General features: G+C 51.0%; 2 protein-coding genes across 51 annotated transcripts in view; both read left to right on the forward strand.

Annotated features, from left to right (window-relative positions):
- The window catches only part of Lsp1 (lymphocyte specific protein 1), a 34,074-nt gene extending 28,847 nt beyond the window's left edge, over positions 1-5,227 (forward strand). The window contains exons 8-11 of one of the 2 annotated variants that reach the window (XM_028786916.1): positions 458-592; positions 901-978; positions 1,109-1,215; positions 4,864-5,227. In XM_028786916.1, coding sequence (XP_028642749.1) covers positions 458-592; positions 901-978; positions 1,109-1,198 — 303 coding nt within the window. In that variant the 3' untranslated portion in view covers positions 1,199-1,215; positions 4,864-5,227. The remainder of the gene's footprint in view (positions 1-457; positions 593-900; positions 979-1,108; positions 1,216-4,863) is intronic. The other variant, XM_028786917.1, reaches the window with a different exon arrangement.
- Positions 5,228-9,117: 3,890 nt separating this feature from the next.
- Positions 9,118-26,545, forward strand: Tnnt3 (troponin T3, fast skeletal type). Of its 49 annotated transcripts, none has more exons than XM_028786933.1 (18): positions 9,290-9,567; positions 12,340-12,374; positions 12,542-12,555; positions 13,471-13,488; positions 14,800-14,817; positions 15,002-15,016; positions 16,004-16,015; positions 16,224-16,238; positions 18,472-18,510; positions 19,081-19,099; positions 21,388-21,433; positions 21,991-22,107; positions 22,197-22,274; positions 22,537-22,650; positions 22,757-22,866; positions 23,026-23,116; positions 24,165-24,205; positions 26,312-26,545. In XM_028786933.1, exons 2-18 carry the CDS (start codon positions 12,358-12,360, stop codon positions 26,364-26,366), a joined length of 819 nt encoding a protein of 272 aa, XP_028642766.1. In that variant the 5' UTR covers positions 9,290-9,567; positions 12,340-12,357; the 3' UTR covers positions 26,367-26,545. The 49 variants fall into 49 exon arrangements, 48 of the variants coding, with proteins under 48 accessions (XP_028642752.1, XP_028642755.1, XP_028642768.1 ...); XM_028786932.1 differs by lacking the exon at positions 24,165-24,205 and adding an exon at positions 24,833-24,873 and having other exon boundaries at positions 9,291-9,567; XM_028786944.1 differs by lacking the exon at positions 18,472-18,510 and having other exon boundaries at positions 9,291-9,567; positions 26,312-26,543.
- The last annotated feature ends 583 nt before the right edge of the window (positions 26,546-27,128 follow it).

Consider the following 27,128-nt stretch of genomic DNA (forward strand, 5'->3'; position numbering starts at 1 on the left):
GCATTGTTCTTCATTTAATACCCCTCCACTTAACCAACACCCTGTATCCAATCAGTATCTCTTTATCTAACTAGTTCCCCTCCATCCAATCAGTGTCTCTCTACACAACCAGCAGCCCTCCATTCAAGCAACATTCTTCTATATGCTCTTTCTCTATTCCATTGTGAGTCCTCCTCTATCAAGCTCACATCCTTCTATTCAACCAACACTCTTTCTTCAGGTATTCCTCCATCACAGGGAATAACTTCTCCATCTAACTTACATATTCCATCCAACTAATGCTTCTCCAGCCCCAAGACATGAATGTAGTATGAGGCAGAGATGGGGGTAGCTCATAGGGTGCCAAATAAAGGATAGGACATCTGTCCTGAATCCTCACCTCCAACAAATGCAAAGATGAAGGAGGGCTGCTGATGTCTACCATGGTGATTGTCTTGGGGTTCTGTCTCCTCTACAGTCTGCTAGCCGAACTCCCAAGCTGTCCCGCCAGCCCTCCATAGAGCTGCCCAGCATGGCCGTAGCCAGTACCAAGACTCGTTGGGAAACAGGAGAGGTGCAGACTCAGTCTGCTTCCAAGGCACCCTCCTGCCAGGTAGGAGTCTTCCCCAGGCAGGCCAAACTGGGAAGACTGAGAATGGGAAGATAGCCAACATGGAGTGGGGGAATGGGTGTCCTTTGGAAAGCAAATCTGGGGTAGCCAAAGTGGAGTGTGGATGGTCAGGCTTCAGGGCTCAAGGAAAAATCCATCCTGTCCTGATAAACACGCAGTATGATTCTCCTTTCCTCCCTGTCAAAAGTGAGCTGGGTAGGTCCTCCACCTTCCAGCTAGGAAACACCAGGCAGAAGAAAAGGCCCCATCATGAGTATCTGTCCTGTGATAGAGCCTGTGTCTTCCCCCAGGATATAGTAGCTGGAGACATGAGCAAGAAAAGTCTATGGGAACAGAAAGGAGGCTCCAAGATCTCATCCACCATCAAGGTAGGTAGGGCTCTGTATGATAGGAACAAACTGAGTAATCAAAGATGGCTGCTACTGCCATCTCCAAAGACTTCTCAGAGTCAGTCTTTCCTTCCATAGCTTCTCCTTGACACTTAGTCTCACCTAACAGAGCACTCCATCTGGAAAGAGGTACAAGTTCGTGGCTACTGGACATGGGAAGTACGAGAAAGTGCTTGTGGATGAGGGCTCAGCACCATAGACCATGTATACATCCTGGTGAGTTGAAGGACCAGAGAATGACATGAGTCTTCCTGAGAACATGGGTGGGCCCTATCTCAGGTCTTGAAGGCTGAAGACTTGGCCTTAGAGTTGGCATATCTTCTGTCTGGCTACCAGTTGTCTTCAGCTCTCTGGAGCCTAGAACTTGGTCCCTTTAAGCAGTGTCATATTGGCCCAGTAATTGTCCATAGGAGACTCAAGCTCCATTTAAGAACTTCTGCTCTATCAGTAGGGTTCATCATCGTGTGAACCAGCACTGGAGAAGGCGGGTGTGGCACAGCTTCTAAGACTGTGGGTTATCCTATGTCCAGTAAAGGAGCTGAGACCTTGCCTTGACCCTCTACCCAACTGACGGCCCCTGAGAACTCTGCTGCTCTCCTCATCCTATTTAAGAACACGAAGTGATGTCCATGTAGCATACACACATTTATTGGTGGCTCCATCCATAACCATGATACCCATCACATCCCAGGAGGGGCTGCCAGCTTGACCCTTGCTGAATTTTGTTATGGTGGCCGGAATGGGAAGCCACTGCTGGCTCCTCTTCTGGATCTCTCCTCTCACAGCTGGCAATACTCTGGCAGATCTTAGGGGTTTCTCCAATGCCTGGCCCCTGCCTCTTTGTAGCCCTCTAGATCAACCTACCCGTACCCAACTATTGAAACTTGGCTGTGATTTTTCACTACACCATACATTCAGTGCAGTCTTACTCAGTAAGCCCTTGCTGTCAGGAAATCAGAAGGGACACACATGGAACCACAAAAAATCCTCCCTCCATTGCCCAGTCCTATGTACCGCTGAATGCCCCTCATCCAAGCCCTCTTACACTGGGACTAGACCCCCCCCACCATAGACCCTGGACCTGAAGTCAGGCTCCCACCATCCATGAACAGTCTCCAGTTCACATTCTCCACAACCCAAACCACCTCCAGCCACACGCTCCCAGCTTCATTCACTTGACTCACTTGCCATATCTGTTCCCATCAATTGATCTGTGTCTGTCCAATAGGCTCCTTTTAGCAGCTAGCACCCAGCTACCATGGTCATGCAACTTGCTGACCCATCTAGTTCACTTGTGAGGGCTAAGACTCTCTTCTCTGTATATTCAACCTCAGCCAGTCTCTGTCCACCACAGTCCAGAGTCCCAGAGGCTACTCTGGCTTCATCACTGGAGCCTCCAACCTGCTGCTGTCCGGTTGAAGTTCTTGGGCTGGGAATGCAATTCCACAATCGGGTGGAAGGTAGAAGTGGGCCGGGCCACCTCCTGTAGCTTCCGGGCATTGAAACGAGGTCGGCACAGAAAAGGCAGGTGGCTGAGGCAGGTCAGAGGGTGGCTCCTATCTCCAGGCCCCACAGGGTGGCCTCTATGGGACTCAGCCAGTGACATGCGGTACAACACTGCATCCCACATCCTGGAGGCTCGGGAGGCAGGGGGCTGTGGGCCCACAGGGGCTGGCATCTCTGGTTGCGTTGGCTCCAGGTTCGGCTCCAGCTCTGGAAATGCAGGCTCCTTTGCCTCCTCCATCAGCTGCTTCTTTAGACGTGTCCAGCCACTTAGGGAGGGCTTAGGTGTAACTTTGGGAACAGGGCATGGGTGGAGGTCTGAGGAGCCTGAGGCTCTGGGGAGGCTAGAAACATGTTTGGACTCCATGTCAGGCCTGGCTGTGGGTAGCTCCTCTAGATGTTCTGCTTCAGAAGCTGCAGAAGCTGGTTTATAAGGTGAGGCTCCAGGTGAGCGGTATGTAGGGGCTATGGGTACTACCACCCTAGCACCACTTTCTCTGTTCATTGAAGCCTGAAAGCTAGGTGCTGGCCTGGTTACAGGGGGCTCCTCCGGCCCAGGACTGACTGCCTGTACTCCAGCGGGCAGTGGGCGAATATGAGCCACTGGGATGAGAGACTGGGTGCTAGAAGTACACAGGCTTTTATCTCCATCCAGGGCCATTCTGGGGGACTCAGAAGTCCCAATATGTGAGGATGGTGACAGTCGGATATGCACTTGAGTGATGTGGGTACCACCCGCTGTAGGAGCAGATACATGGGCAAAGCCACTGCGGGGACAGGCATTTTCTGGGGCTGGAGCTTCAAGACTAGGAGGTGCCTTGAAATGTGTGGCCAGAGACCTTTGCTGGGGAAGGCTGAAAGAGAAAGTGGATTTCTGCAGGGGTGACGCCACGTGATGAATAACAGGGGTGTGCGGGAAGCGGGGTAAAGGGGCCACTGTGTGAGGGGCTTCAGCAGGACACAGGACTGTGGTTTCCAGGTCATGACTGGCCTCACTCACAGGGGACAGGGAGGTACGGAAAGCCCCAGGTGAGGTGGGGGTCGTGCCCACCATCTTCTTCCGAGCAGCTTTTCTCAGTAGCTTCTGAAGTCTCTGGTTGTCCTTTCCTGGTTTGGGCAGCAAGGGTGGTGGGGGCCCAGGGGAAGGCTCAGGTCTTGGGCCACCTGCTGCCGGGGGTATCGACACAACTGAAATGAGCATCCCTGGTCTGGGGTAGAAGGGAGAAACAGTGGTCAGATTGCCCTCCCTCCCCTGCCCACAGGGGAGGGAGGGGCTGAGTGTTTTCCTACTGTATGAGGAGATGGGAGAATGTGCAGACTCAGCTGCTAGAAGCCCCACTTCCTATGCTTCCAAAACTGCAGAGTACCTTCTAACCACAGTGCGTTAGTCACTGTGGGTGGCTTCACCACACCTTGGTGTGGAGGTGAACTTACAGTGGCTCCAGGACATGTGGTGAGTGACAATGGCTAGTATCTGCCTTCAAGGCTCTGTCCTCTAAGATGACCCAGCACAGAGCTGCCTCACCTTCCAGTGCCAGCTTGACCCCAGACTTAGAGTAGTGCAGGATAGGAACAGAGACCCACCGATGAACTGCAAGCAGACTGCCTGTGTCTGGCCAGCTGCCGGACAGTGGTGAAGGGCAGGCTGCCTGCAGACACGTGAGGGGCGCCATGCTGTCGCCAGCCTGACCACAGGCGGGTCCGTGTGCTTTGAGACAGTGGTGAAGGGTGGCAGCCAAAAGGCTCAAGCAAGCTGAGGCTGTATTCTTAGAGGTAGGTTGGCCGGAAGATGGGAGCAATTTTGCTGAGCTATACTAAATGGGATATCCCCACAGCCCTCCTGCTGAGGGTGGTCCTGGCCAAGCTGCCTATCTTGGTTTCTGGGCGCCACGTGTTTGCAAGGACATTGACAAATGGCATCTGGGCCAAGCTGGAGGCCATCTGGTTTGGGGTGGAAGGAGGCCTATGGCTGTTGCAGTAGGGGCTGGCCCTGCTGAAGCAGGAACAAACACTGGAAGGGGGCTGGAGGGGTCATCCCACACTTGCTCCCAGCTTCTGGGCTACCTCTAGGGAACTGGTACTTGAGAAATGGGACAACCCTGGGTTTTATTCAAGGAAGCTGCCTTAGTAGAGGTAGTCAGTATTCCCTCTTAAACCAGTCCAGGCCAAGAATACTGAGTTCACCCTGACAGCAGGTCTCCCAGGTGACTGACCACTGTAAGCAGGAGCTTTCCCCAGATAATAAGAAGGGGTATAGTAGGATCTGATGGCCACTAGGAAGGTAGGATTGTGGAGGGGGCAGGCCATGCCTCTCCCTCAACTCTAGCCTAATGGACCCCATACCCTTGCCTATGTTCCCAGGATAGACTCCAGCCAGATGCCACTCCCAGCCCTGACCAAGAAATTGCTTCCTGTTGCCCGTCTGGCCTGCTCTCGTGCCTCCAACAATCCAGCTGCCACTTGCCTCTCCTTTTGCTCCTGGATCCTCCAGCTTCTATGCCCTCTCATTCTCTGACCAAACCTCCAACTCTGCTTCTCACCATCAGCTAAAGTGACCATTCCCTAGAGGAGCCAAGGGCTCCCAAGGAAGGATGAAGGAGAGAAGGCATTCATCTCAACCAGATCCAAGGAGTAATTGTCCCTATGCTGAATGCTCTGGACTCTGAATCCTGCCCTGTTTGCAGATCCCTCATTTTGTATAATAAAGTGCATTGAATGCCCCCTATGCATTTGGATCTCCTATGCTCACTAATAGGGAACATGATGATCAAAACGGAAAGGACCACATCGGAAAGGGCCACATCTGTTGGCCACTTGAGGCTTGATCAGCTCTGTGGGAAACCACTCTGTCTTGTCCTTTGGCCTTGCAGTGTGTAATGCTCCAGGATCTGAGGTATGAGGTGAACCAAGCTGGGGCATCGATAATGGATGTGGCCTACTCCTCTTCCAGAACATGACACTTCAGTGACACTTCCTTGCCTGGACCAAAATAAATCCCATAGCACCTGAACAAGGATACTTTAGTCTGTTCCTGGTAGTGTCCACTAAGAACAAGTGATGCCACCAGGCATTCCCTATCTCACTCCACAGAGAGTACTCTCTGAAGGTGTAATGGTGAACAGATGGATGGAAAGATTGTTGGATGAATGGGCAGTTAGGTAGATGTGTAGCTAATGGGTGGATAGATGGATGGATGAGCAGATAGGTAAGTAGATAGATGAGAAGACAGATGGAGAGGTGGAAAGATGAATGATTGATTAGTTATTAGATGGATGGGTGGGTAGATGGTGAATGATAGATGGATACACAGGTGGGTGTTAGGATAGACAGGTGGATGGGTGAGTGGATTCATGGGTGGGCAAGTGGATTGATGGACAGATGAATAAATGGATAGATAAATGGATGGTAGGTGAGTGTGTAGGTGGAAGGACAGATAATTGATGGGTAGATGGAAGGATAGATGGATACATGAGTAGCTGGATGGGTGGATGAGGAGATGGATGGATGGATAGATGGAGAAGTGAATTGATAATGAGTGGGTAAATAGTGGCAGGTGGATGGGAATAGATAATGGGTGAGTGGATAGGTTGATGGGTAAGTAGTTGAATGGGAAGATGAGTGGATAGATGGATGGACAGATAGTGAGTATATGAGTAGATAGACAGTGAAAGGAGAGAAGAAATAGTGGCTGTGAGAGTTGATTGTGAGGATGAGCAAGCATATAAGGGCTGAACAAGTGAGTGAATGAAAGTTGGGCTGTAGAATGTACTCCTCAGGGGCACCCTCCCTTTGTCAGGCCTACCCCTAGGCCTGACTCTAAACCCTGTTGTCTCTAGAATCTGGAGCTTCTTGACTAACAGTGGTCTAACCTTGACTGTGACATCCACCTAGACACTCAGAATCTTGACTTTTTGAAAGCTTCAAACCCCACTGGTAGGAACACACAGCTCAGGAAGATTAAAGCTCAGCAGATACAGTTGCTGAAACAGACAGGTAGATGACCTTATCCCTCCTGCTCACAGCTCACCATGATAGAGCCTTTCTCTGCTCAACCAGGAGCTTCTCTCTAGACAAAGGACACTCCCTGCCCTTCCTACTCAAATGAGGTGGTAACCAAGAGCAGAAGGTAGAAACTGCTTCAAGGTCCATAATAGGATGGGGAACAAGTCTCTAGCATAGGGCCAAAATGGGCATGCCAAGTGACAGAGGGCAAAGTGTTTATTGCACCATGCTCCCATGACTTTCCCAGCCTCTCTCTTTGTGGCCTCAAGAGGAGAGAGCAAGGTGTGCCTTCTGAGTACAACTCACTAAATCTTACTTAGGCCTCAGATATGGAGTCTACCTTCTGCTGTAACATTGCCCTGCCAGCAACAACAGGACACTGCCCTTCTATCTTCCTGCCAGCCTCCTGAAAGGCCCAATAGCTGCTGCTTCTTCCTCCAGGCCCTGCTTAAAGTAAAGGCTCGCTTCACTTTAGGTTTCGGGAAGTACCCAAATACCTGTAGAGCCAATCAGTGTGTCTTTAGAACCAGGAGGCACTGTCATGCATGGGGACAGCTGCTGCCCAGATCACAGTGGCTGAGTCCCAAGTGCCATGTCAGCCAATCCTATCCTGGGCTTGGCAGAGCCAGCCACAGTAGGTCAAGTAGGGGCGTTGAGTGACGCTCAGGGTCCAGGGGCTCTTCCACTCCCATTCTGCTTAGCACCCAGATTGAATGGCCTTTGAAAAATCCCACTATTCTGGGAGTCACTCATATAGGCCACTGGAGTCAGGACACTTGAAGGACAGGCTCTTCTCAGTCTCCTCTGTCCTCCAGGCTCGGTCAAAGTCGGATATTCACTGACTTTGAGGGATCCCCCACAACTACTCTACAAAGACTCTGCCTCTCAGTCTCCTGGATAGAAATCTGTACCCTATCCAACAGACTTTGTCCTCCACCTCCACCAGGGGCTCCAGCCTTCTCCCAGATCCCTGGGGGAGCCTTTTGTCCTGTCTCCTTTCCCCACCAAGCCCCAGCCAGGCCAAGTAGGACCTGTTGTGTATTACCTTGCATGTGTTACCTGCTCAAGTCTTTGGTGGCCGGCAGCAGCTGGTCCAGCAATGCCCACTCTATGCTGTCCTGCTGTACCTTGGGCCTGATCCCCCGAGGAGGAGGTGACTGTTACTCAAAATAAGACCTGCCTGGTCTCTCTGACCTCACTGAAAGCGTATGCCAAAGGCTTCTGAAGTGGGTAGCCACTCTCCCCTGCTGGCCATGAGGAGCCACTACAGAGACTGCAGCATACCCACCTACAGACCTCTAAGGACCCCCATTCCTCTCAGACAAGAGTTTCTGAATTCAGGTGTTCAACAACCATATACTGGACAAAATCCCCCATTTCTGCTCTCTGTGTTCTTCAGCTAAGTGATGTGCTTGGTCTCCGTAAAGCCAGATGAGAACAGAGGCTGACCTAACCACAGAAGAAATTTAGAATCCCTTTGGCACTAGTGTGGGGCTTCATAAACTCTACATGACCCTCAAGGCCGGATTGAGCTGGGCATCCACAATACTTAGAGCTCACTGAAACCTATCTATCCAATGGCGTGGATGGGTATGGAGGGAAGCATAGGCTCTGGCCAGGAAGGTTGAGGTGGCCCAGCAACTCCAGGGCCTCTAAGGGACAGGTGCTTAGAGCAGAGGAGAGCAGGAGAGAAGCTCTGTTCTATGAGCCAGCAGGATAGAAGACTGGCCCCACTGCTTTTGACCACAAGCTGGATCTTGTATATCTCTGGCGTTCTATGGCCCTGTCTCTAACATGTAGGAGGTGGGTGGTGGGTCAATCCAAACCTTCCAGAAACTCTTACTATTCAGCTGAGACTGGGATACTGTGAGCCTCCTGCTGGTCATCCTGATGTCTATTACCTTAGGATGCAAAAGGACCAGAGGCCTGCCTGTGCTCCTTAGGATTCGTCTACCGTTACTTTACACTTCACGTTGGCTTTGACCCTAAACTGAACAGATCCGTGGACCCCAGCAGCCACACCCAACCCATGGGGCCTAGGAGGCTTAAGAGAGTGAATGGCAAATGCTGGGTTGGTCTCTTGCTACTTGATGCTTCAGTTTCCCTAGAGACTATCCAGGCACACAAGGCCCAGGAGAGGTGTCCATGGTTGGATGGTGCCCCCTGGAGTCTTGAGGAAAAAAAGACCAGGCACATGGCCAGGTCTGCTCATGGCCAGGTCTGCTCAGCAGGGCCCATGTCCCTAGACAGAGATATGACCTCCAGGTCCACTGGGTTAGTATGGAGCCCCCAGACCAATAATGGGCCCAAACATTGCTCAGCTTTCCCCAGTCACTGAAGAAGATGAACAACCATGGGCAAGGAGTAGGTCATCATTTCTCCTATCTTTTCATGCAATGTGTTCCAGTGATGTCTACCTGAAAAATAGGCCTGGCCTCTAGGGGGTTATGTGTGGCATTGGCCAGGGACTCAGGGTTCTTCATTTGGTGGGTATCTTGAGCTGTCTCTATGATGGAGAAGTAGGGCAGAGCTGCAGGGGGTGCCACATAAAGTTAGATACATATGTTGAACAAAGTACCCACTCCTACAAGCCACCTTGGGCAGAGGAATAGGGGACCAAAACCCAGAACTCAAAACCCAGGCTCTGGTGGCCCTTCTCCAACAGCCTGACTCAAGAACACCCTTGATCTAGACCTAATCCTTTCCTCCTCTCTCCCTCAGCTCATCAAGCATGTGCCCATCGCTGAGGGGGAGGGTAAGTAAAAATAGCAGCTGACACCTTCTGGAACAGTTGGGGACCTTGCCTCCTCCTCTAGGCATGTCTCCGCCATCCTTGCCTCCTTAGGCCTCCTCCTCTAGGGCATTCCTATACTTGGTCAGGGGCCTGCCTGGGCACACCCTCCCCCTTCCCATGCCCCATGCCCTAACCACCCATCTGCTGGCCAATGGGCTGCCAGAGAAGATCAGATGTCACTATAACATGAAGGGGTGAGGCTGTTGGACAGTGCCTGCTTCTGGTCCTGTCCACAAGAAGCCCCCAGCCTTTCTCAGACTCAACTGCAGGTGGGTATAGATGTGAACAGCCTGGCTAGGAGTGGGTGACTAGTCAGGGCTTGGCTGCCTAGCATCTAAGGGGAATTCAATGGGTCCTGTGCCTCTTGCTGTGTTATATATTGGTGACTAGAAGCATGGTACTTCTAGTCACCTTGGGATGACATAGAAAACCTGGCTCTAAACCAGAATAGAAAGGCACGGAAGCAGGAAGGAGCGGGGCTCCTGGGTGACTCAGGACTAAAGAGCCCTCCTAAGGCAGGATCTAGGAAGAAGGGCAGAGTGTGAGATAAGGATCAAGTCAGGAGACATTGTCCAGAGCGCTGAGGGCTGCCTGCAGCTGCTTGACTGGCAGCCGGCTGGAGCCCCTGTGGAGGCTCTGAAAGAATGACCTTAGAGAAAGAATGTGATTTCAACTCATCCCTGGCGCCCAAGGATCTGTGTCCTAAGCTAAGCTGTTTTGCTATTTTGCAGTTGTGGGCTTATCTCAGAGCACCCTAGGTAGAAGCTCTAGGGAGAGCTATCTGTGAACCCCTGGGGCAGAGTCCTAAGGTTCAGGTGAAGATAAACTGGAGCCAGGCTGACTCAGGAGAGAGGTAATGAAAGGGACCTGGGCTGGGCAGGAAGCTCATATCTGATCTTCCTTGTGGCTGAGAAAAGAGGTGGTCCCTAGCCCTTCAGGCTCCCGCCTTTGTTCAGTCTCCAGGCTTGGATTCCTAACTTCCTGAGTGAGCTTTCTAGATGTCCTTGAGAATCCTTGGAGATGGGACCTGGCAAGGTTGGTCAGAGGAGACTAGGCCCAAAACAGGAAGTGATAAGGGTCCCATAGCAAGTGAATGGCAGGGCCCCTTGCCCTTTTTTGGGCTTTGTCACCTTTGAAGGAGGGGAGTTTGTCATGGATCCCCAAGGAAACTGACCTCACAGGCTATTTTCATGAGCCCTCTTCTAAGGCCAGAACCCTCTACAGAACAACTGTTTTCGCTCTTCGTTGTTTATTGGTCATCCCTGTCCCATCCCTGACACCCTACCTCTGCCTCTCCCCAATTTATAGGGATGTTGAAATCTGGGTGGAAAGGCACAGATATGCTCAGGTGTGCCTTCAGGACCTCTATAGAAGACCAGGAACCTCAGTTTCTCAACCTCAAACAAGGGCATTGCTACCTCACTTTGGAAGTAGCAAGGCTACTTGCTGGATGGATGCCTGTAGGAGACAGGAGGGGAGCCAAGATGGCTGAGTTGTTCTCAGTACCCTGCCCCCTGCCATCTTGGGTTTCAGGACAGAGGAGTCTTGCTAATTTTGATGCCTATTTTTGGACACTTCAGCTGCCACTGGCTCCTTATAAACACACGACACTCTCCCCACACCCCCCCTACTGCTGGCACAACACCCACCCACACACACACACACACACACTGCCCCCTCCCTCTATTGCTGACAGGTGTGTGGGTCCAGTGGAAACCAGAGGTGGCAAAGCAGATGGGGCCTCAGCTTAACTGCTCCACCCCACCAGCCTTCCCAGAGTGCTCTTGTTGGAGCGGGGAGTGCAGAAGACAGTAAAGAAGGCAGTTAGAAGGACTGGTAGGAATCAGAGCAGAGTAAGAAGATGGGGCAACTCTGGCTGGGTGGCTTACTTATGGTTGGTGAAGTCTACACAGGGGCTCTGGGATGAGGCAGTGCTGAGCCTGGTGTTTGGCCACAGGGCCTCCCAGGTATCTGTGGGTTAATTTTGCAGGAAGTTTCCGTTGTTCTGGGAAAGCTAATGTTATCAACAGGGCTTAGAAACAGCCCCCATCTTAGCATCAAGCTGCTGGTGCATTTTTAGCCCCTGAACAACAGTTTTCTTATATGTGCTCCCTGGGGACAGCAGAGCTATTGTCTCCAAGTCAGCTGTGTTGTGTTTTTATGACCTTTGTTTGTCAAACCCTGAGTCAACATTCTGATACAGTTCTTTGAAGGTTCCCAGGCCCCAGACACTGTAGGCATGTACAATGACCAGTTCACAGGAACCAAGTTCTCTCTCACTGTAGCCACCATGCCTGAGCCTGTGTACCCAGTCCCAGACGTAATGCTAAGAGATCTGAGGCTCTGTTAGCTCAATCCGTTCAGCACATGGGTGTCAAGCGAAGGCTTCCCACAGAGAAGTTCTCAGACCCACCCTGGTGAGTTCAGTCTCCATGGATTTCACAGGAATGGAGACAAAGAGACTGAATGTTTATGGGCTCTGTAATTTGAAAGAGTACCTCAAGAGGATTTCAGAGAACTCGAAAAGAGGACCTGGGGTAACCCAAAAGGAGCTTGGACTCCCAAGGAAAACATGAGGCACAGTAGAAAGTTTGAGCTCACCCAGGGAAGAAGAGCTGGCAGACTGAGAATATCTGTACCCTTAAAGCTGGGGTCAGCCATTTTAGGGTGGTTCCCTAGCCAGAGGCCATCAATTCAGACAAGCAAGGATGTCCCCAGATCCAGAGGGCCCTGAAGCTCTTACTCACAATCTGTGCATGTCTCTGCATTTGGAGAGAGAACATCTATCCAGGGTGGAATGTATATGACAACCTTCCAACAGCCAATCAGTTATGGAGTCTGAGTTCCAGGCTGGAGCCAGGAAAGGAAGAAGGGGGATCAGAGTCATGGGGAGAAAGGCCAGTCAGGGGGATCAAAAGGTAGCCCTCAATTACAGTCTATGCATATCCTCTCTAGGATCCAATCTCTGAGAGCCCACTCTTGTGAGGCTTCTAAACCAAGGCAATTCCTAACTGTCCCTTCTGTTGATGTTCCCTCTCTAGACACAACCAACCGCCACTATGTCTGACGAGGAAACGTGAGTACCCTGCTGTATGGTCACATCCCTTGCTGGTGGGATGGGACCCCTGGCACCTACAGACATCTGCCTCAAGTCAGTAGTTCAAGCTCACCTCTCTCTCTCTCTCTCTCTCTCTCTCTCTCTCTCTCTCTCTCTCTCCACCACTACTCCCACCACCATGACAGTGAACAAGTTGAGGGTAAGTATCTTTTCTATTTTCTCTCTATATACTTCTATCTCTAGACAGAAGAATCACTCTTGGTGTGGGGAGGAGAACTTTGACTATGGACAGCATTCGTCCCTTGGGGACCCATTGCCCCATTGCCCAAGAGTCCCTGACCAGCTAGGTCAGTCATTGAGCTTCAAAGACATCCATCTCCCAAATTATCTTCAATCTCTGGCTTACTTTTTTTTTTCCTGTAGTGCTCACACCTTGACCTGTCCCAATCCTGTATACCTGCATGTCTGTGAAGCCCTGAGAACTTGTAGGCAGCTTCTCTGTCCTTGTCACCTTTGGTCACTCACATGGCCATAGTAGGACATGAAATCTAGAGACATCCAATGTCTCCCTTGAGGCTGAGTATTTTCCCCTCTAAGGCCACAAAGCCTCTGTGTTCGTGTGTGCTCACATGTTCATGCGTGCATGTGTGCAAATGTGTTTTCAGATGTGTTCATATGTGTGGGCCAGAGGTCAACCTTGGATGTCATTTTCAGGAGCTGTCTACCTTGCTTTTTGAGATGGGGGGGGGTCTCTCACTGAACCTGAAGTTTGATGATAGCCTAGACTGGCTGGTCAGCAAGCCCCTCAGGGTCCTCCTGTCTCCGCCTCCTCAGCACTGGGAATGAGAGTGTGTAAACCACACTTGGCTTTTTATTTGAATCCTGGGATCTGACTCAGGTCCTCGTGCTTATATGGCAAGCACTTTGCTGACTGACCGTCTCCCCAAGCTACCACAAAGCATCTCTGGGCTGAAGATCCCAGAGCTAATCCCTAGCTAGTAGAAGTACAGGCTGTCTAAGGACAGAGCGGGCTGATGTGTCCTTCAAATGCCTCACCCCCTCTAGTCCTATCTCTGCTAACTCGGCTCCTCTCTTTTGTTCTATTCTAATGCAGAACAATACGAAGAGGAAGGTAACTCAGGAAGCCAGAGGCCTCTCAATGCCCATCCTTGGGAAGGCCTTGGGGCAATCCTCCTTGAGCTGACAGTGAACTGTCTACTCCTTTCCTCATGAATGCACTATTAACCATCATCACTTGTCATTAACTGTTAGTGATTAATAATACCATTATTTAATTAATGGTCAATGGCTTGATCATTAATTAAACCATTAATCCTCTATCTCTTTGATGGATTAATAGACACTCATTAACCACGCACACATGCCCTGTGGTCACTGTGTCCATGGTGTGTGAAGTGGAGTGTGTTTCTGGCCATTAAAACTCATTCATTAATAACAAGGGTCTTGACCTCACACAATGTAACCCCTCAGAGCCACTGTAGCTTCTCTTTTAGTCTCCTTCTCTGTCTCTCCAGCGTTTTCTCTATCTTTCTTTGCCTCTGTCTCTATGTGTCTCTGTCTCTATCTCTGCCTTTCTCTATCCCTGTCTCTTTATCTCTGTCTCTTTTTGTCGCTGTCATCTTTCTCCATTTCTCTGTCTCTGTCCTTATCCTTTTTTCTCTCTGCTTCTCTTAGCATCTCTCCTTCACTGTACCCTTGGGCCGCTGGAGACCCCTCCCTGGCTCTGTCGTGCCTGGGCAGGTGTGGGCGGGCAAAATGTTGAGTCTTGGTGCACCTGGGAGCAGCCCAGCACAGCGGTTCCCAGGCCTGACAAGCTGTCTGCTCCTGGCACCTGCTCAGCTTAGGGAGACTTCATGCAACTCACCAGACAGGCCATCCTGCAAAGGCTGCTGGGTGCTGTGTTTTCAAAATATTTTGAAAATACCTGCTACCTTAACAACCTGAGCAAACATCTTACTGTCAGAAGATGGAAAGGCTGATTTGTGAGTGAGATGTGGCCCTGGGGCTGCCCTTCTCTAAGGTTAGCTCTAAGGGTCTTGTTTTCTCAAAGCCTCTTGACCTATCTTCATTCTTGGCAGCTAGATGGGACCTCCTAGGTCAGAAATGGTTAAACACATGAACTTACCCTGATCCTCACCTGCATACCCTATAGAACAGAATTATAAACACCCAGACATGGGACATAGGGTGTAGAGGGCCAGGCCTGAGGAAGGTACAAATTCAGTACCCCAGCAAGGACATAGGTGGCTGATGCCTGAGGATCCCTGTTCGCTGTAGCTAACTGCTGTGGGCCAAGCATGGGAATCTGACCTGCTCGTGCTTGGTCCAAGAGAACCCAGGAAAGCTCCTATTTCTAATGTCTGTCTCCTTGTTCATTCTCTTCCCTACATGCCATCTCTCTATCACCTTTGCTCACCCTCAGAGGAGGCCCAGGAGGAAGGTGAGTTGCCTTAGGACTTGAACCCCACTTGCCCTTGCCCTCTAATGGTGAATTTGGTGTAACCTTCCCTCTTATAGGGCTGTGACCTCAGCCCCTGTCTCTAAGGGCCTGCTGTGTGCTCCTTTCTAATCCTATCCTCTCTCCTCCCTGCCACCCTGCACTCCCTGGCATTCCTCGGCCGCAGAAGTCCAGGAGGAAGGTATGAGGATACAGGACTTCTGGTCCCCATGTGGAGCTCAGGGTCTGGCTGGAGCCATGTGGTGTGGGGAAGAGGGCAGGAAAGCAAGGTGGCGCCAGCCAACCACAGGGCCCCCCATGTGGCCCCACATAACCCACTAATCATGGCCAACGCTTGACCAAAGAGAATGAGAACTCCAAGAATACCTGCAAGAATCCCTTCACAGCTGCTCTAAATTTTGCCAGATGTTTCCAATACTAGAGAGGGCAGCCTAATACAGGAGTTGTGAGGGAGACTATAGAGCCAGGTATGGGTTAAGTCTCCTTCTCCAGTCAGTGAAAGCCCATGGTGATGACCAAGACCTTTGCTAGGCCAGATCCACTGAGCCAAATGTCCAAAGAGCTCAGGTCATTATGGAGAGATGCAGGACTAGTCAGAGGCCCTGCTTCAGACCAAGGCCTCCTCCCTAGTCAGTTTCCCTAGCCAGTTGTACTCCCCATCAAGCCAATCACAGGCCCCATCTCAACCCTCTTTAAGGGTTATAGCATGCAGAGGACCAAGGAAAGGGCTTTAGCACCTCCCTTTGGGGTGGCAAGAAAAGAAGTATTTGGAATGGATTTTGCTCCCCTTGGGTACTAGAGCCTCCAAGTAGGCTTCAACTCTAGACTGGGCCCCAGCAGAGGGCAAACAGGAGATGGGCAGATGAGGGAAGGAACCAAAGCAAGAGCCAGAGTCCCAACCCTCAACTCAGTTTCCCAACTTGTGAGGCAAAACACACTGGGGGTGAGTTTGGTTCTCTTCAACTCCTCTTATTCCCAAGTTCTGAATGGGGACCCAGAATCTGGGCTGTGGGATTGAGGGTGTCGTGACCCCAGCTAACTCTAACAGTATCTTGCTCGCTTCCTGCACGTATCCCACCCCTCGGTGACCGGCTGTTTCCTTTTAACCTGGATCCCTTCTCTGACCTCTGACCCGTGGTTTTGCCTCTTGTTCCGTGGCCCTCCTTAGCCCCCGAACCAGGTATGTGACGTGACTTCAATGCCACATGACATATGTGTCCATGTGTGGGTGTGTGCAGGAGCCAGCCAAAAAGGAACAAGAGGGTGCCATGTAACTTACCCATCTCTACTACACACCTGTGTGTCCCTCTCCCCCTCTCCCACACTGCCTTCCATTCATTCATTCTCTCTCCTCCCTCCCTTTCTCCTTCCCTGGTGCTGCTCCACAGAGGAAGTCCAAGAAGGTAGGTCCAGGTTCACCTCACAGTCACAGCCTTCCCCTCCTCCCTCACCCCTCTCTGATTAACTGTCTCTCACTCCCTTTCCAATGTACCCACTACCAACTAAGCCCTGCTGGTCTCTGGGCTAAGGACAGTACAGAATAGGGAAGCTAGCCTGATCTCCTGGCCTAGGTGGCTGACAGTGGCAGTCCCCAGTCACAGTGTTTAAGGGCAAGGAACAAGGCTTCTCCGCTTCTATCAGGAAAATTAAATGGGACATATGGGCTGTCCTGGGTCTTCAGAGCCAGTCTTAGGAAGATGATGCTGGAGAACCATGGAAACCCTCTGTGGCTTCATCAGGATATGTAGAGCAAAGCAAAGAGTCTGGATAGGTAGCCTCCAACCTACCCCAGATATCAAGTCAGAGGGAGGAAAGTAAGGAGGGGTGAGTCTGAAGGGAGGGTAGAGGGGCAAGTGGGGTGAAGCAGAGAGTCAGGCTGAGGCCCAAGGTGGGGATGTCAGAGACCTGGAACAGCCAGGGGCCATGCATGCGAACAGGCAATCAGTCAGATCCCAGCATCCCATCCAGCGCCTGGGCCTGAGCCAGACACACCCGTCAAGCAGAATTGACAGGGTTGGGGGATGGGGACTGTCAGCTTAGCAGCAGGGCTGGTTACACTGGGGAAGGGAGGAGGGGCTGGACTCAGGGAACCCATTTCAGCCCCTCCATTTACATGCTGGCAGACTCCTGGTGGCTGGGCCTGGAAGGAAGCACCTGGATAAGAACATGCTAGGAAAGGGACCCAGGGATGTTTTCAGGCCACACATCTTAGGTTGCCAGGCCTCCCTGGGACCAGAACTGAGATTTACTGGCAGACAGATAGACAGACAGAAGGGTGGGGAGACAAAGCACAGGGCAGGATGCCTTACCTTGCCATTATGCAGCTGCCTCTCATACAACTCTTGGGAGCACCCCATCCTTCCCTGTCCCCAGAATGTCATAAGGGTAAGGTGAGCCTATCAGCCCCTTCACTTCCTCCCCAGGCCACTCCCATGGACCTCATGCAAGCAAAGGCTTTGCAGCTTCCCACTGCTCCCTAGACGCTACTCCTGAGATGTTAGGCAAGATTGGTATCAGGCTCTCCTGTAGCTCTAAGCTGCCTACTCAGACAGTGCTGCCACATGCTTTGGTTGTTAAGTAGCCATATGTCTTCCAGAGGGGTGAGAAATAGGTATTCCAGAAGGGCACTGGTCAGAACATACAGCAAGACCCCCACCCACACTGTGGATGGGGCTTGTTGGCTACTAGCCAAGTGCAAACGTACTGGGAGTCCCAGATGCTTCCCTGTCAGGTCTCACTGTGTTCCAGGCAAACAGAATGCACGCATGTCAGCAGCCTTGCTTCTTGCTAAAGCCAGAGCAGGGCTAAAGGACAGTGCAAGGAAGGCTGACGGTGAGCAGCTGCGGTCAATACCAGTCCCAACCTCTGCTGGAGTGGGTCACATTCAGAGGAAGCAGCCTTTCCTCAGGACAACCGGCCTAGCAAGGCTCTAAAGGAAGGGAAGAAGAGAGGCCCCACCAAGACACATGGGAAAAAGCCTCTCAGGGGTCAGAGGGCAGGTTCCCAGGATCAGGAGGCCCTGTCCTAGGGTTGAACCTGTCAAAGCTCACAGATACGGATGAGCCAAAAAAAAGTTTTGGATTCCAGGCAGGCTCTATGAACAAAGACTTTTACAAAGAGTTTGAAATAAAGTGACTGTAAAAAACTACAGTATGTGCCCAGGTACAAGACTAGGTGGTAGAAGGCAATGGAAGGTTCCATGACAGCTGGAAGGTAGAGAACAGCCTCAGGATCTTCCCAGTGAGAAACCTAGCTCCAGTCCCCATGCTTTCTCCTCACAGCCAAGCCTTCTTGGCCAGCATGCATAAAGCCCTGGGTTCAATTACCAGTACTGCATAAACCAGCTGTGGCAGAACATACCTACCATCACAGCATTTGGGAGGCGGAGGCAGGAGGATAAAGTTCAAAGGCATCCTTAGCTATATTGAGCATTAGAGGCCAGCCTGTACAGCAAGTGTCCATGAATGGGATGAAACCTATGGGGCGGTGTAGGAGCTGCCCTGCCACTCTCAGGCACGGGGCTCTGTTCGTGCCTGCCTCTGCTGTTCTGTGTGGCCACCGCTGCTGTGTGGCCTCTGCACTTCTGCAGCTGCGTGGCTTTTTTCTTGCATGTGCGCTTGCGCCCACACCACGAAGATGCTGTCGCTGAGGAGGAACGGGAAGAGGATGAGGAAGGTAAGGCCTGCCAGCCGCTGTTGCAGCCCCCTGCTCCACTTGCACAGGCCTCTGGCAAGAAGAACCAATAGTTCAGTGTCTATGTTGTTACTCTCCAGCCCTTTCACTCTGTCTGTCTATGTCTGTCTGTCTTCCTTTTCTCCCTGGCACAGGACCTCTGTGACAAGATGCTAACTAAGGCTTTATGTGCATCCACCATAGAGTTAGGGGGCTAAGGCCAGGCTTCTGCCACTTAGAAGCAGGTGGTTGGTCAGTAGAGACAAGCCAGCATCCCAGATGTTACCCAGACTTTCTAGAAATCTGTCCTCCAGACCCCTTGTCTTCCTACCTTCCCTCACTCCCAGCCCTCTAGGGTCATGTATGTCTTCTGTGGTTTTTCCTTTTCTTGCCTTCACACCCACACCCTAAGTCCTTCTTAGAGCCCCTGGGGAATTTCATAGGCATCATGCTTCTGAGAAGGAGGGTGGCCTGGGTAGGCTGAGTAGAAGTTCCCAGCCTAAGGCAGGAAGCTCCATCCTATCTTACCTGATCTCTTTTTTTTCCTCTTCCCATCCTGGCTGTCATGAGTAGAGGAGAAACCAAGACCCAAGTAAGTGTGGGATCCAGGCAGAGCTATGGGGAAAGGCTAGAACAGGGTGGGTTGGGAAGCCCAGCCTGTTTTAGAAGAAAAATTCAAATGGCAGAGGATACTAGGGACTGTAATTGCCAGTAGAAATGAATAGAAAGACAGTTGGTTGTGCTTCTTTCCCATCAGCCAGGAGGAGGCCACTGGCCACAGACCGAAGCTCAGGATTGAGACTGAAGGCACCATGTGTCTGCCGTGCCTTAGTATGCTGAGAGGCTGCCCAGGTCTCCAGATAGATGTATTTTTTAAAAAATGGGCTGGAGAGGTGAGGCTCTCCCAGTTGAGATGAGATCCCACTCTGGATGAACCTGGTCCGAAAGAGCAAACTACTCAGGGGCTGAGCCCGCGTGAGCCACTCTGCAGAGTGCTTACTCTGGCTCACTTACATGTGAGTGCACCAGAAAGTAGACAGATCCACAGCCTTCCATGTACCACTCCTTCTGGTCTCTTTGAACCTCTCTGCTGGTCCCCCACTCTGAACCAGGATGAACTTTTGGCACTTGCCCCTCATTCCCTCCCCATCCTCCAAAGAAGAACGGAGCTAGGTGAAGCATGTGGCTGGTCCACACTCCTCCCTTGAATGCTGTTTTAAATCAAGTTCACATAAAGTAATGCAGGATTCTGAGATAGTTTCTCATCTTAGAAAAATTATTTATGTTCTCAATATGAAAATAAAACACCTCATTAAGAAAATTTGGAAAATACATAAAAGTCAAATGAAGGGGAAAAAAATCCATCCATAATTCTCCCACTCACTCACCAGCCAGACTGTGGAAAGGACCAGGGAGGGGAAAAAAGATCTTTATTTCTTCCTGTTCTTTTTCTACATGAAGTTCTTGGAAAATAAAGATCTTGACTATGTTTTTTCAAGCATGAGACTGTCTATAGAGCCTTGAATTCTGCTTTTAAAAAAATTTAGCACTATTCATAAGTATTTTTCCATGTTTTTACATAGTCTTCTTAAATATTTTGAATGGCCACATAATATTCCATCAATTGGACAAACCATAATTTTCCTAACCATTCCCCGATCACAGGCTTTCCCCAATATTTTACAATCATAAATAACGCTGGACAGAAATCATTTTCCATCTTGAGGGCTATTTGCCTAGGCCACATTCCCAGAACTGGAATTACTGGGTCAAAGAAGACCAGTGCTCTGAAGACTTTGACACTCCCTGCCAAGTTGCTTTCCACCAGGGCCCAGCCAAGGCGGTCTCCTACGTGGGCTGTGAGCAGTCTTGTGTCCCACACCCTCCGCGCCCAAAGGCGGGAACGGGCGTCTGCCCCTCACCCGTTGATGAACAGCCAACCGCATCTCATGGTTGTTTGTCTTAGCATTCCTCTGATGGCACCACCACTAACCGTCCATGTTTGTTAACTGGTCGTCTTTCTTTGCAAGTCAGTGGCTTGTGCCCCTTGCTCGTTTATCTCATGGCCGACACGTCTCCGTGTTTGCTTAATCGTCCGTTTACTCAGGGATATAAATCTTCTCTGTATTTGCTGAAAAGGTTTTTCTTTCGGTCTGGTTTTTTTCCCCCTCTGTGCTTCAATTTTTGCTCTTTTTTTTCCCCCCACATACATAAGTTTTTCATTTGCACAACATCATCTGTACAGCTTTCCCTTGGAGGGAACTTTGGGGCTTCAGAGCTTAGAAAAAAATCCCTTCCCTCTCCAGGTTTTGATCGCTATTCAGCTCCCCTTTCTTCTGTGGCCTGCTTCTAAAAGCCGCGGTTGTCTGGGCTCCCTGCTCCATCTGGAATGTGTTGGCAGGAGGAGGGGTCGCTTGGCCAGCGGGCTGGGGGCTCCTTTTCCCCTTACAGGCTCTCGTTCATTTGCTCAGAAAGAAAGATTAAAAGTGTCCAGAGCCACAGGACAGGTCTCGCCCCAAAACTAATGCCAGTCACTGCCCCTGGAGGGCCTGTGATAGCCACCCTGCCTTCTGCTAGGAGCTGGCTATATTTGTTTATGTGTCTGAGAAAGGTGTCATGAAGCAGTGAGCAAAACAGAGGTGGACAAAAACAGGGTGATACCTTCTAGGAAGAGACAAACTACTCCTGGGTACATGGGTTAGAAACCCAAGGACAAAGAGCCAAGCAAAGCTGCTCTAGTTGAGACATACATGCTCTGTTGGGTGCCAGGGTGCAAGAAAGAGAAGGAGGGCCAGCCTAGATTTGAGGCTGGCTGGGCTCCTCTGTGGGATGGTCCCAGTTGTCCCTGCTTATGAAACAACTTCTGTGTCTCCTCCCCAGACTTACTGCTCCTAAGATCCCAGAAGGGGAAAAAGTAGACTTCGATGTAAGTTTATGGGGCCCAGATCACCCTCGTCCCAAACTCTAGCCTTTGAACTTTAGGTCATGTCTTCTCAAGCAGCCAGACTCAAAGCAGCCTAACTCTAGGCTACACTCTCCTAATTCACTCCTAGACCCCAGGAAGTCAACATCCCTTCCCAATCCCTCCATACATTCTTGTACCCACAAATCCATCCACTCATCCACCCGTCCCTTCTCTCAGTTGTCTCTCCTTTAGCCACCGGTTCATCTGTCCATTTGTTTGTTCAAGGATTCATCCATGTATGCAGCAAATTAATCTCATGGTTTCCTCTTTGCCAGACCCAAGAGGCTATCTCTGAGGATGACAGAGCCAAGTCTGAGCCAGGTCACCTCAAAAATGGTGCTGGCTTCATGATTAGCCAGGGCCTAGATTCCCCCATGGAAAATATCTTGACCCTGTGGTCAAGGCCACACTGAGCCTCAGGAAGGCAACAGCTGTAGGGACCTGGCAAAAGGTATCCCTAGCTGGAGGTGGGTCCCAGGCTAGCAAGAAGGGGTAGAAACTTTTCTCTTGCCCTCCAGGATATCCAGAAGAAGCGTCAGAACAAGGACCTCATGGAGCTCCAGGCCCTCATTGACAGCCACTTTGAAGCTAGAAAGAAAGAAGAAGAGGAGCTAATTGCACTTAAAGAGAGAATTGTGAGTACTGCTGCCCTGGGGGGCTGCTGGACACTCTACAGGAACTGGGCATGACAGGGAAGGGCTGACCAGTTTACCCTCGGTTGCAGGAGAAGCGCCGTGCAGAGAGGGCTGAGCAGCAGAGGATTCGCGCTGAGAAGGAGCGAGAACGCCAGAACAGACTGGCGGTAAAGACTATGTCATCCTGCAGCCTTCAAGCCTATGTAGCCAGAGTTTTAGACCTTTAGTACAGGGTTTTAGACCTTCCTTTTACTGTGGCCCTCTGTTAGGCCCACCCAACAATCAGAGCTACCAGGTTAATATTTCTTGCTCTACAGAAACCCTGAAAAAGAGCAGCTTCCTTCTAGGAGGTTCTAAGCCCAAAGCTAGTCTTTGAAGCCTACTCAAAGGACAGCTCCTGAGGATGTTGGGTGGGGGGTATCTCCACAGGAGGAGAAGGCCAGAAGAGAGGAGGAGGATGCCAAGAGGAGAGCCGAAGATGACATGAAGAAGAAAAAGGCTCTGTCCTCCATGGGTGCCAACTACAGCAGCTACCTGGCCAAGGTAAGAAAAATGCTCAGGACCCTGAAGGATGGCCTTCAAGTAGGGCTGCTGTCTGTCCCACGTACCTTTCTGAGACTGGGCCCTTCGTCCTCTTTCCCTTCCCCAGGCTGACCAGAAGAGAGGCAAGAAACAGACAGCCCGGGAAATGAAAAAGAAGATTCTCGCAGAAAGGCGCAAACCTCTGAACATCGACCATCTTAGTGATGACAAGCTGAGGTGGGGGGGGGGGGCTTCCTAAATGGTGCTGAGCCTTTCTCCCCAGAGAATTAAGTCATAGCTCTCTGTGGTTCTGGAGGAAGAAGCAAGGTCCTGGCACCTTGCCTTTCTAGCTTCACCCCATCAAACTTCCTCTTTTCCCTCTTTTCCATCTTCCAGGGACAAAGCCAAAGAACTCTGGGATACCTTGTACCAACTGGAAACTGACAAATTCGAGTTTGGGGAGAAGCTGAAACGTCAGAAATATGATGTGAGTCCAGGCATCTCTGGCTCTTGGGCCTGCAGAGGCTTATTCTCTAGGGGAGATCAATTTTCTCCCTACATCCCAGTCATACGCTGGTTCTGCCTTCACCTTGAGACCTGGCTCTACTAAGCCCAGCTGGGGCCACTGCTGGAGACGGTCCTTCAGGGCAGGTACCTGATCCATCAGCCTAGGCCCTGCATCTGAATTGGCCAGCGCTGTAGCTCAACTGTTATGTGTTCTCAAACTGTTGAGGTCCCCATGACATCTGGCTCTTCAGGGAAGGCAAGCATATAGCCAAGGTGACTCATACATTCATCTGAAACTGAGAAGAGAGTTCAGTACTGTGTCTCTTGGGGGCTGGGAGGAGGATCAGGGCATCTAGAATGAGGTTGCAACCTTCATAGTTATTAAGGGCAAGGTAAGGGGCTGTAGAAACGGGGCAGGGCCTTCCTTGGGGGGATGAGGTAGAAGCAAGCTTATTCCTACACACTATGGATACAGGGAAGGGCACCTGTCCTGGTCCCTAGTGTGCTTAGGGCAAATGCAAACAACCTGGGTTCACTGGTAAATCAGTGTTATCCTTCCCTCCTGTCCCTCCAGTGCCCAGTGAGGGGAGAAGTAGGAACTCATACATGGGCATCTTCCACAGCCATCAAGATAGATAATCCTGGCTCCTTCTTCCAGCCTCTGGGAAGATGAGCTAAAACCTTCTTGGAACCTCTGGGTAGATGACATAGGTCTTAGTTTCTCAACTTTGAAGAGCCTCGGTCTCTACACCTCAATCATTGGCCATCCCTAGAAAGAGATTCATCCCTCAGCCTCAAGGCTACCCGAGAAACTAGTTCAAAGGAGGCTCCACCAAACAGAGGCCAGGCTACTCTTTTCAGCAACAGTAGCTGGGTCAGGAACCCATAACCTCCAGATACACTTTGCCCATATCTGGTCTCCTCGGTTCAAAGAGTCTGCCTGTTCATCAGAAGACTGGCCCGATACATATCAGGGCCTTGAAACCTTAGCTGCCCACCCAACCTGGTAACCATCTTGATTTTTCTAGATCATGACTGTCCGGGCCAGAGTGGAGATGCTGGCCAAGTTGTGAGTAGGCAGAGCCTGCTATAGGCCAGGCTTGTGGGTGTGCAATGCTCAGCTAGCATCTCGCATGGCAAAGATTTGGGTTGTTGAGGACACTGGTGGCAAAAGGCCTTTCCTTCCTGCCCCAGCTCCTCCCTCCTGACTTTAGCTGGTGGCTATGAGGCTGGCCCAATGCCCTTATTGGCAGATGAGAAAGGAAGGCCCTTGCCTTCCTAGAGGTCCACTTGGTGCCAGAGCCTCTGGGCCACCAAGTCAGGAGTAGGTACCATGGACCAAGGAGCAGGACGGTCGGGATCAGGAGTCAGTGGTGGAACTTAGAAAGGTCTAAAGGCCTTACTTCCACCCTGTCCCTTGTCCCTGCCTGCATCCTGCTGTAGCCACAAGGTAAGTGGCTAGCTGGGAGCTGCTGTGTGTGGTAGCTAGAGAAAACAAGTCAAGACACAGCCCAAGGACAAAGAACAGTGCCCTCTCACTAAGGAGACAGTAAGGAAAATGGTATAGGAGACTGTGTCCCTATACATCGGGGATGCCACAGTTGGCCTGCCCTGTGGTGAAGACCTGTGTCTCCTGGCCAGTGCCCGGCTGGGCTTACAAGATCCCTGTCACAGTAAGTCACCTGTGTTGTTACAGATCACCACCCTCAGGAGCCGCATTGACCAGGCCCAGAAGCAGTAAGTAGCCCAGCCCATTCTTGCTCTGTGTTGGGCCTAGAGTCCCCAGGGCCAGCAACCTGCAACCCTACATAGGACCTAGATATTTTAGCCAGTTCCTGAATGAGGGTTCCTGGTAGCTGGCCCTAAGCAGAGCGATAACAAGACTAACTGGGCCCTGGGACCCACTGGCTCCTTCCTCTCCTGCATGTAGGAGGTGCCAGATGGGGTTTGTTAGTGATACATTTCCCCTGTGCTAACCAGCAGTGAGCCTGTAACAGGGTGTGGTAATGAATATCTGCAAACTCAATGCATCTCCAGAGTTGGAAGCAGGATCAAGGCCAGCCTGGGCTACATGAAGTCCTATCTCAATTAACAACAACAAAGAGGTGACGTGAGGGTATAGTTCAGTAGGTAGAGTACTTGTCCAGCATGTACAAGGTCCTTAGTTGGATCTCAGTACCTTAGTTGAGCACATCTATAACCCCAGAACTTTGTGAGGGAGGCAGAGGTAGGAGGATCAGAAGTTCAAGATAGGATGCAGAGTAAGTTTCAAGGCCAGCTTGGGATACAGAAGATGGGAGGAGAAGGGGGGAGGGGTTGTGGAAAATGGATGAATGAATAAACAAACTGATGCCTCAGAAGGGTAACCCCTCCACAGAGGAATCAGATCCCACAGAACTCCAGGGCCTGTTGCAACAGTGACCTCTTACCAGGCTCTTAGTTTGATATAATGCTAAAAGTCTGATGCTGAGCCTGGACATGGGATTATCACACTTCAAGAACAAAATCAAGTGGAGCTGCCTAGACTTCCTGTTTCCTGGGAGTTTTCTCCCTCCTTCCACTCTGCCAGGAAGGGGATATTGACTCACATCTGTTGGGTGGTTTGGAGGGTCATGACAGACTGGTTTGATGAAATGCCATGTGTACATGGGTGCGTGCATGTGTCAGGGTGCTCAGGAAGGCCTGTGAGGTCACATCACCGGCCCAAGATCCCACTGGGGTAGCTCCAGAGCTCACATGCGTTTTTCCTTCTGCCAGCCCAGAGCCTCACATAGCACTTATCCTGCTTCCAGCTTGCTGGGGTACAGAGGGTCTCAGATACTGGGATTCCTAAGTCCTGAGACTAGCTATCCTTAGTTGTGATCCTGAAAGGCACAGGCTTTTCAAAAACACTACTTTTCAAAGCTAGGATGGCATGGGTCTGTCTGCAGTAGTCCCTTTGGCCAAAGCAGGAAAACAGAAGGTGAGCTCAGGTAACCAGCTAACACTATCCTAACCACACTAGTGGCCAGGCCCTGTCAGGCCTACTGCAGGTGAGTCAGCTCCCACTGCTCAGGTTGAAACGAGGTGTGTGCACTCCAAGTGGGGTCAACAGCTTGGGGAGACAGGAGCTAAAGGTCTCCATTAGCTGGCTGGACCCTCTGACGATTAAGCACAATTTGCTTCCCATTTGCAGCAGCAAGAAGGCCGGTGCCACAGCCAAGGGCAAAGTCGGTGGGCGCTGGAAGTAAAAGAGCCAAGAGGTGTCCTGCAGCAGAGACCATCAACCCTGACTCCTGCCAGGGCCCCCTTTTCCAACTCTACATTCTCCAACCCTCATGCCCAGGCATTTTTGGGAACTCAGGGCCCACCCTGCTGCAATGCCCTCACCTTCTGAGGTCTATGAATAAAGTTATCAGACTCCCCTCTACTGTTTGTTTATGTGTTGTGTTATCACACATAAGGGACCTAGGGAAGTTGGGAGGTAATGCTGCAGGACAGGAGCATCATGGGAACACACCTCAGAACAACCCTGGAAAACTCAAGGTATCTTACTGCTATTAGCAACTATGGCTTAACTGCACACAGTGCTGTACCCGAATGGACCTTCAGACTTTGGTCTGAAGCTGTTCTTATCAGAGGCTTTTTATTCCTAGACCCTCTTTGTCTCCAGTACCAGAGCAAGCCCTCCATGTTAGAAAGCTGCCTGGGCAGCCCAAAAAAAAAGCACTGTTTAAAGAAGAAACAGCCCAGCCTCAGGAGGGTTAGGGAGGAAGGCTGGCTGCCTGGAGACGTTGCAGACACCCTGAAACGGGGGAGGCGAGGGGAGCTCCAGCTAGCACATCAAGGGGGGAGAGGAATGCAGGAAAGCACGTTTCCCACGAGGGAGCAAGCTCGGCAAACAGCGTTCTCCTATATTACAGGGAACACAGAACACAACTGTGCAATAAATTTGAAAGTCCTGACCAAATAGAATTATGGAAAATATAAATCACAGAAATTGGATCAAGACG

This window comes from Grammomys surdaster, unplaced genomic scaffold, assembly GCF_004785775.1.
Source record: "Grammomys surdaster isolate TR1022 unplaced genomic scaffold, NIH_TR_1.0 125603, whole genome shotgun sequence".
NCBI lineage: Eukaryota > Metazoa > Chordata > Mammalia > Rodentia > Muridae > Grammomys > Grammomys surdaster.

Excerpts from the sequence above, each read along its gene's own strand:
- Tnnt3 (XM_028786918.1), top strand. The coding sequence starts at position 16,034 with ATGCCACATGACATATGTGTCCATGTGTGGGTGTGTGCAGGAGCCAGC. Across the intron at positions 22,651-22,756 it reads ACAGCAGCTACCTGGCCAAG|GCTGACCAGAAGAGAGGCAA; the intron begins GTAAGAAAAATG and ends TCCCTTCCCCAG. Across the intron at positions 23,117-26,311 it reads TGAAACGTCAGAAATATGAT|CAGCAAGAAGGCCGGTGCCA; the intron begins GTGAGTCCAGGC and ends TCCCATTTGCAG.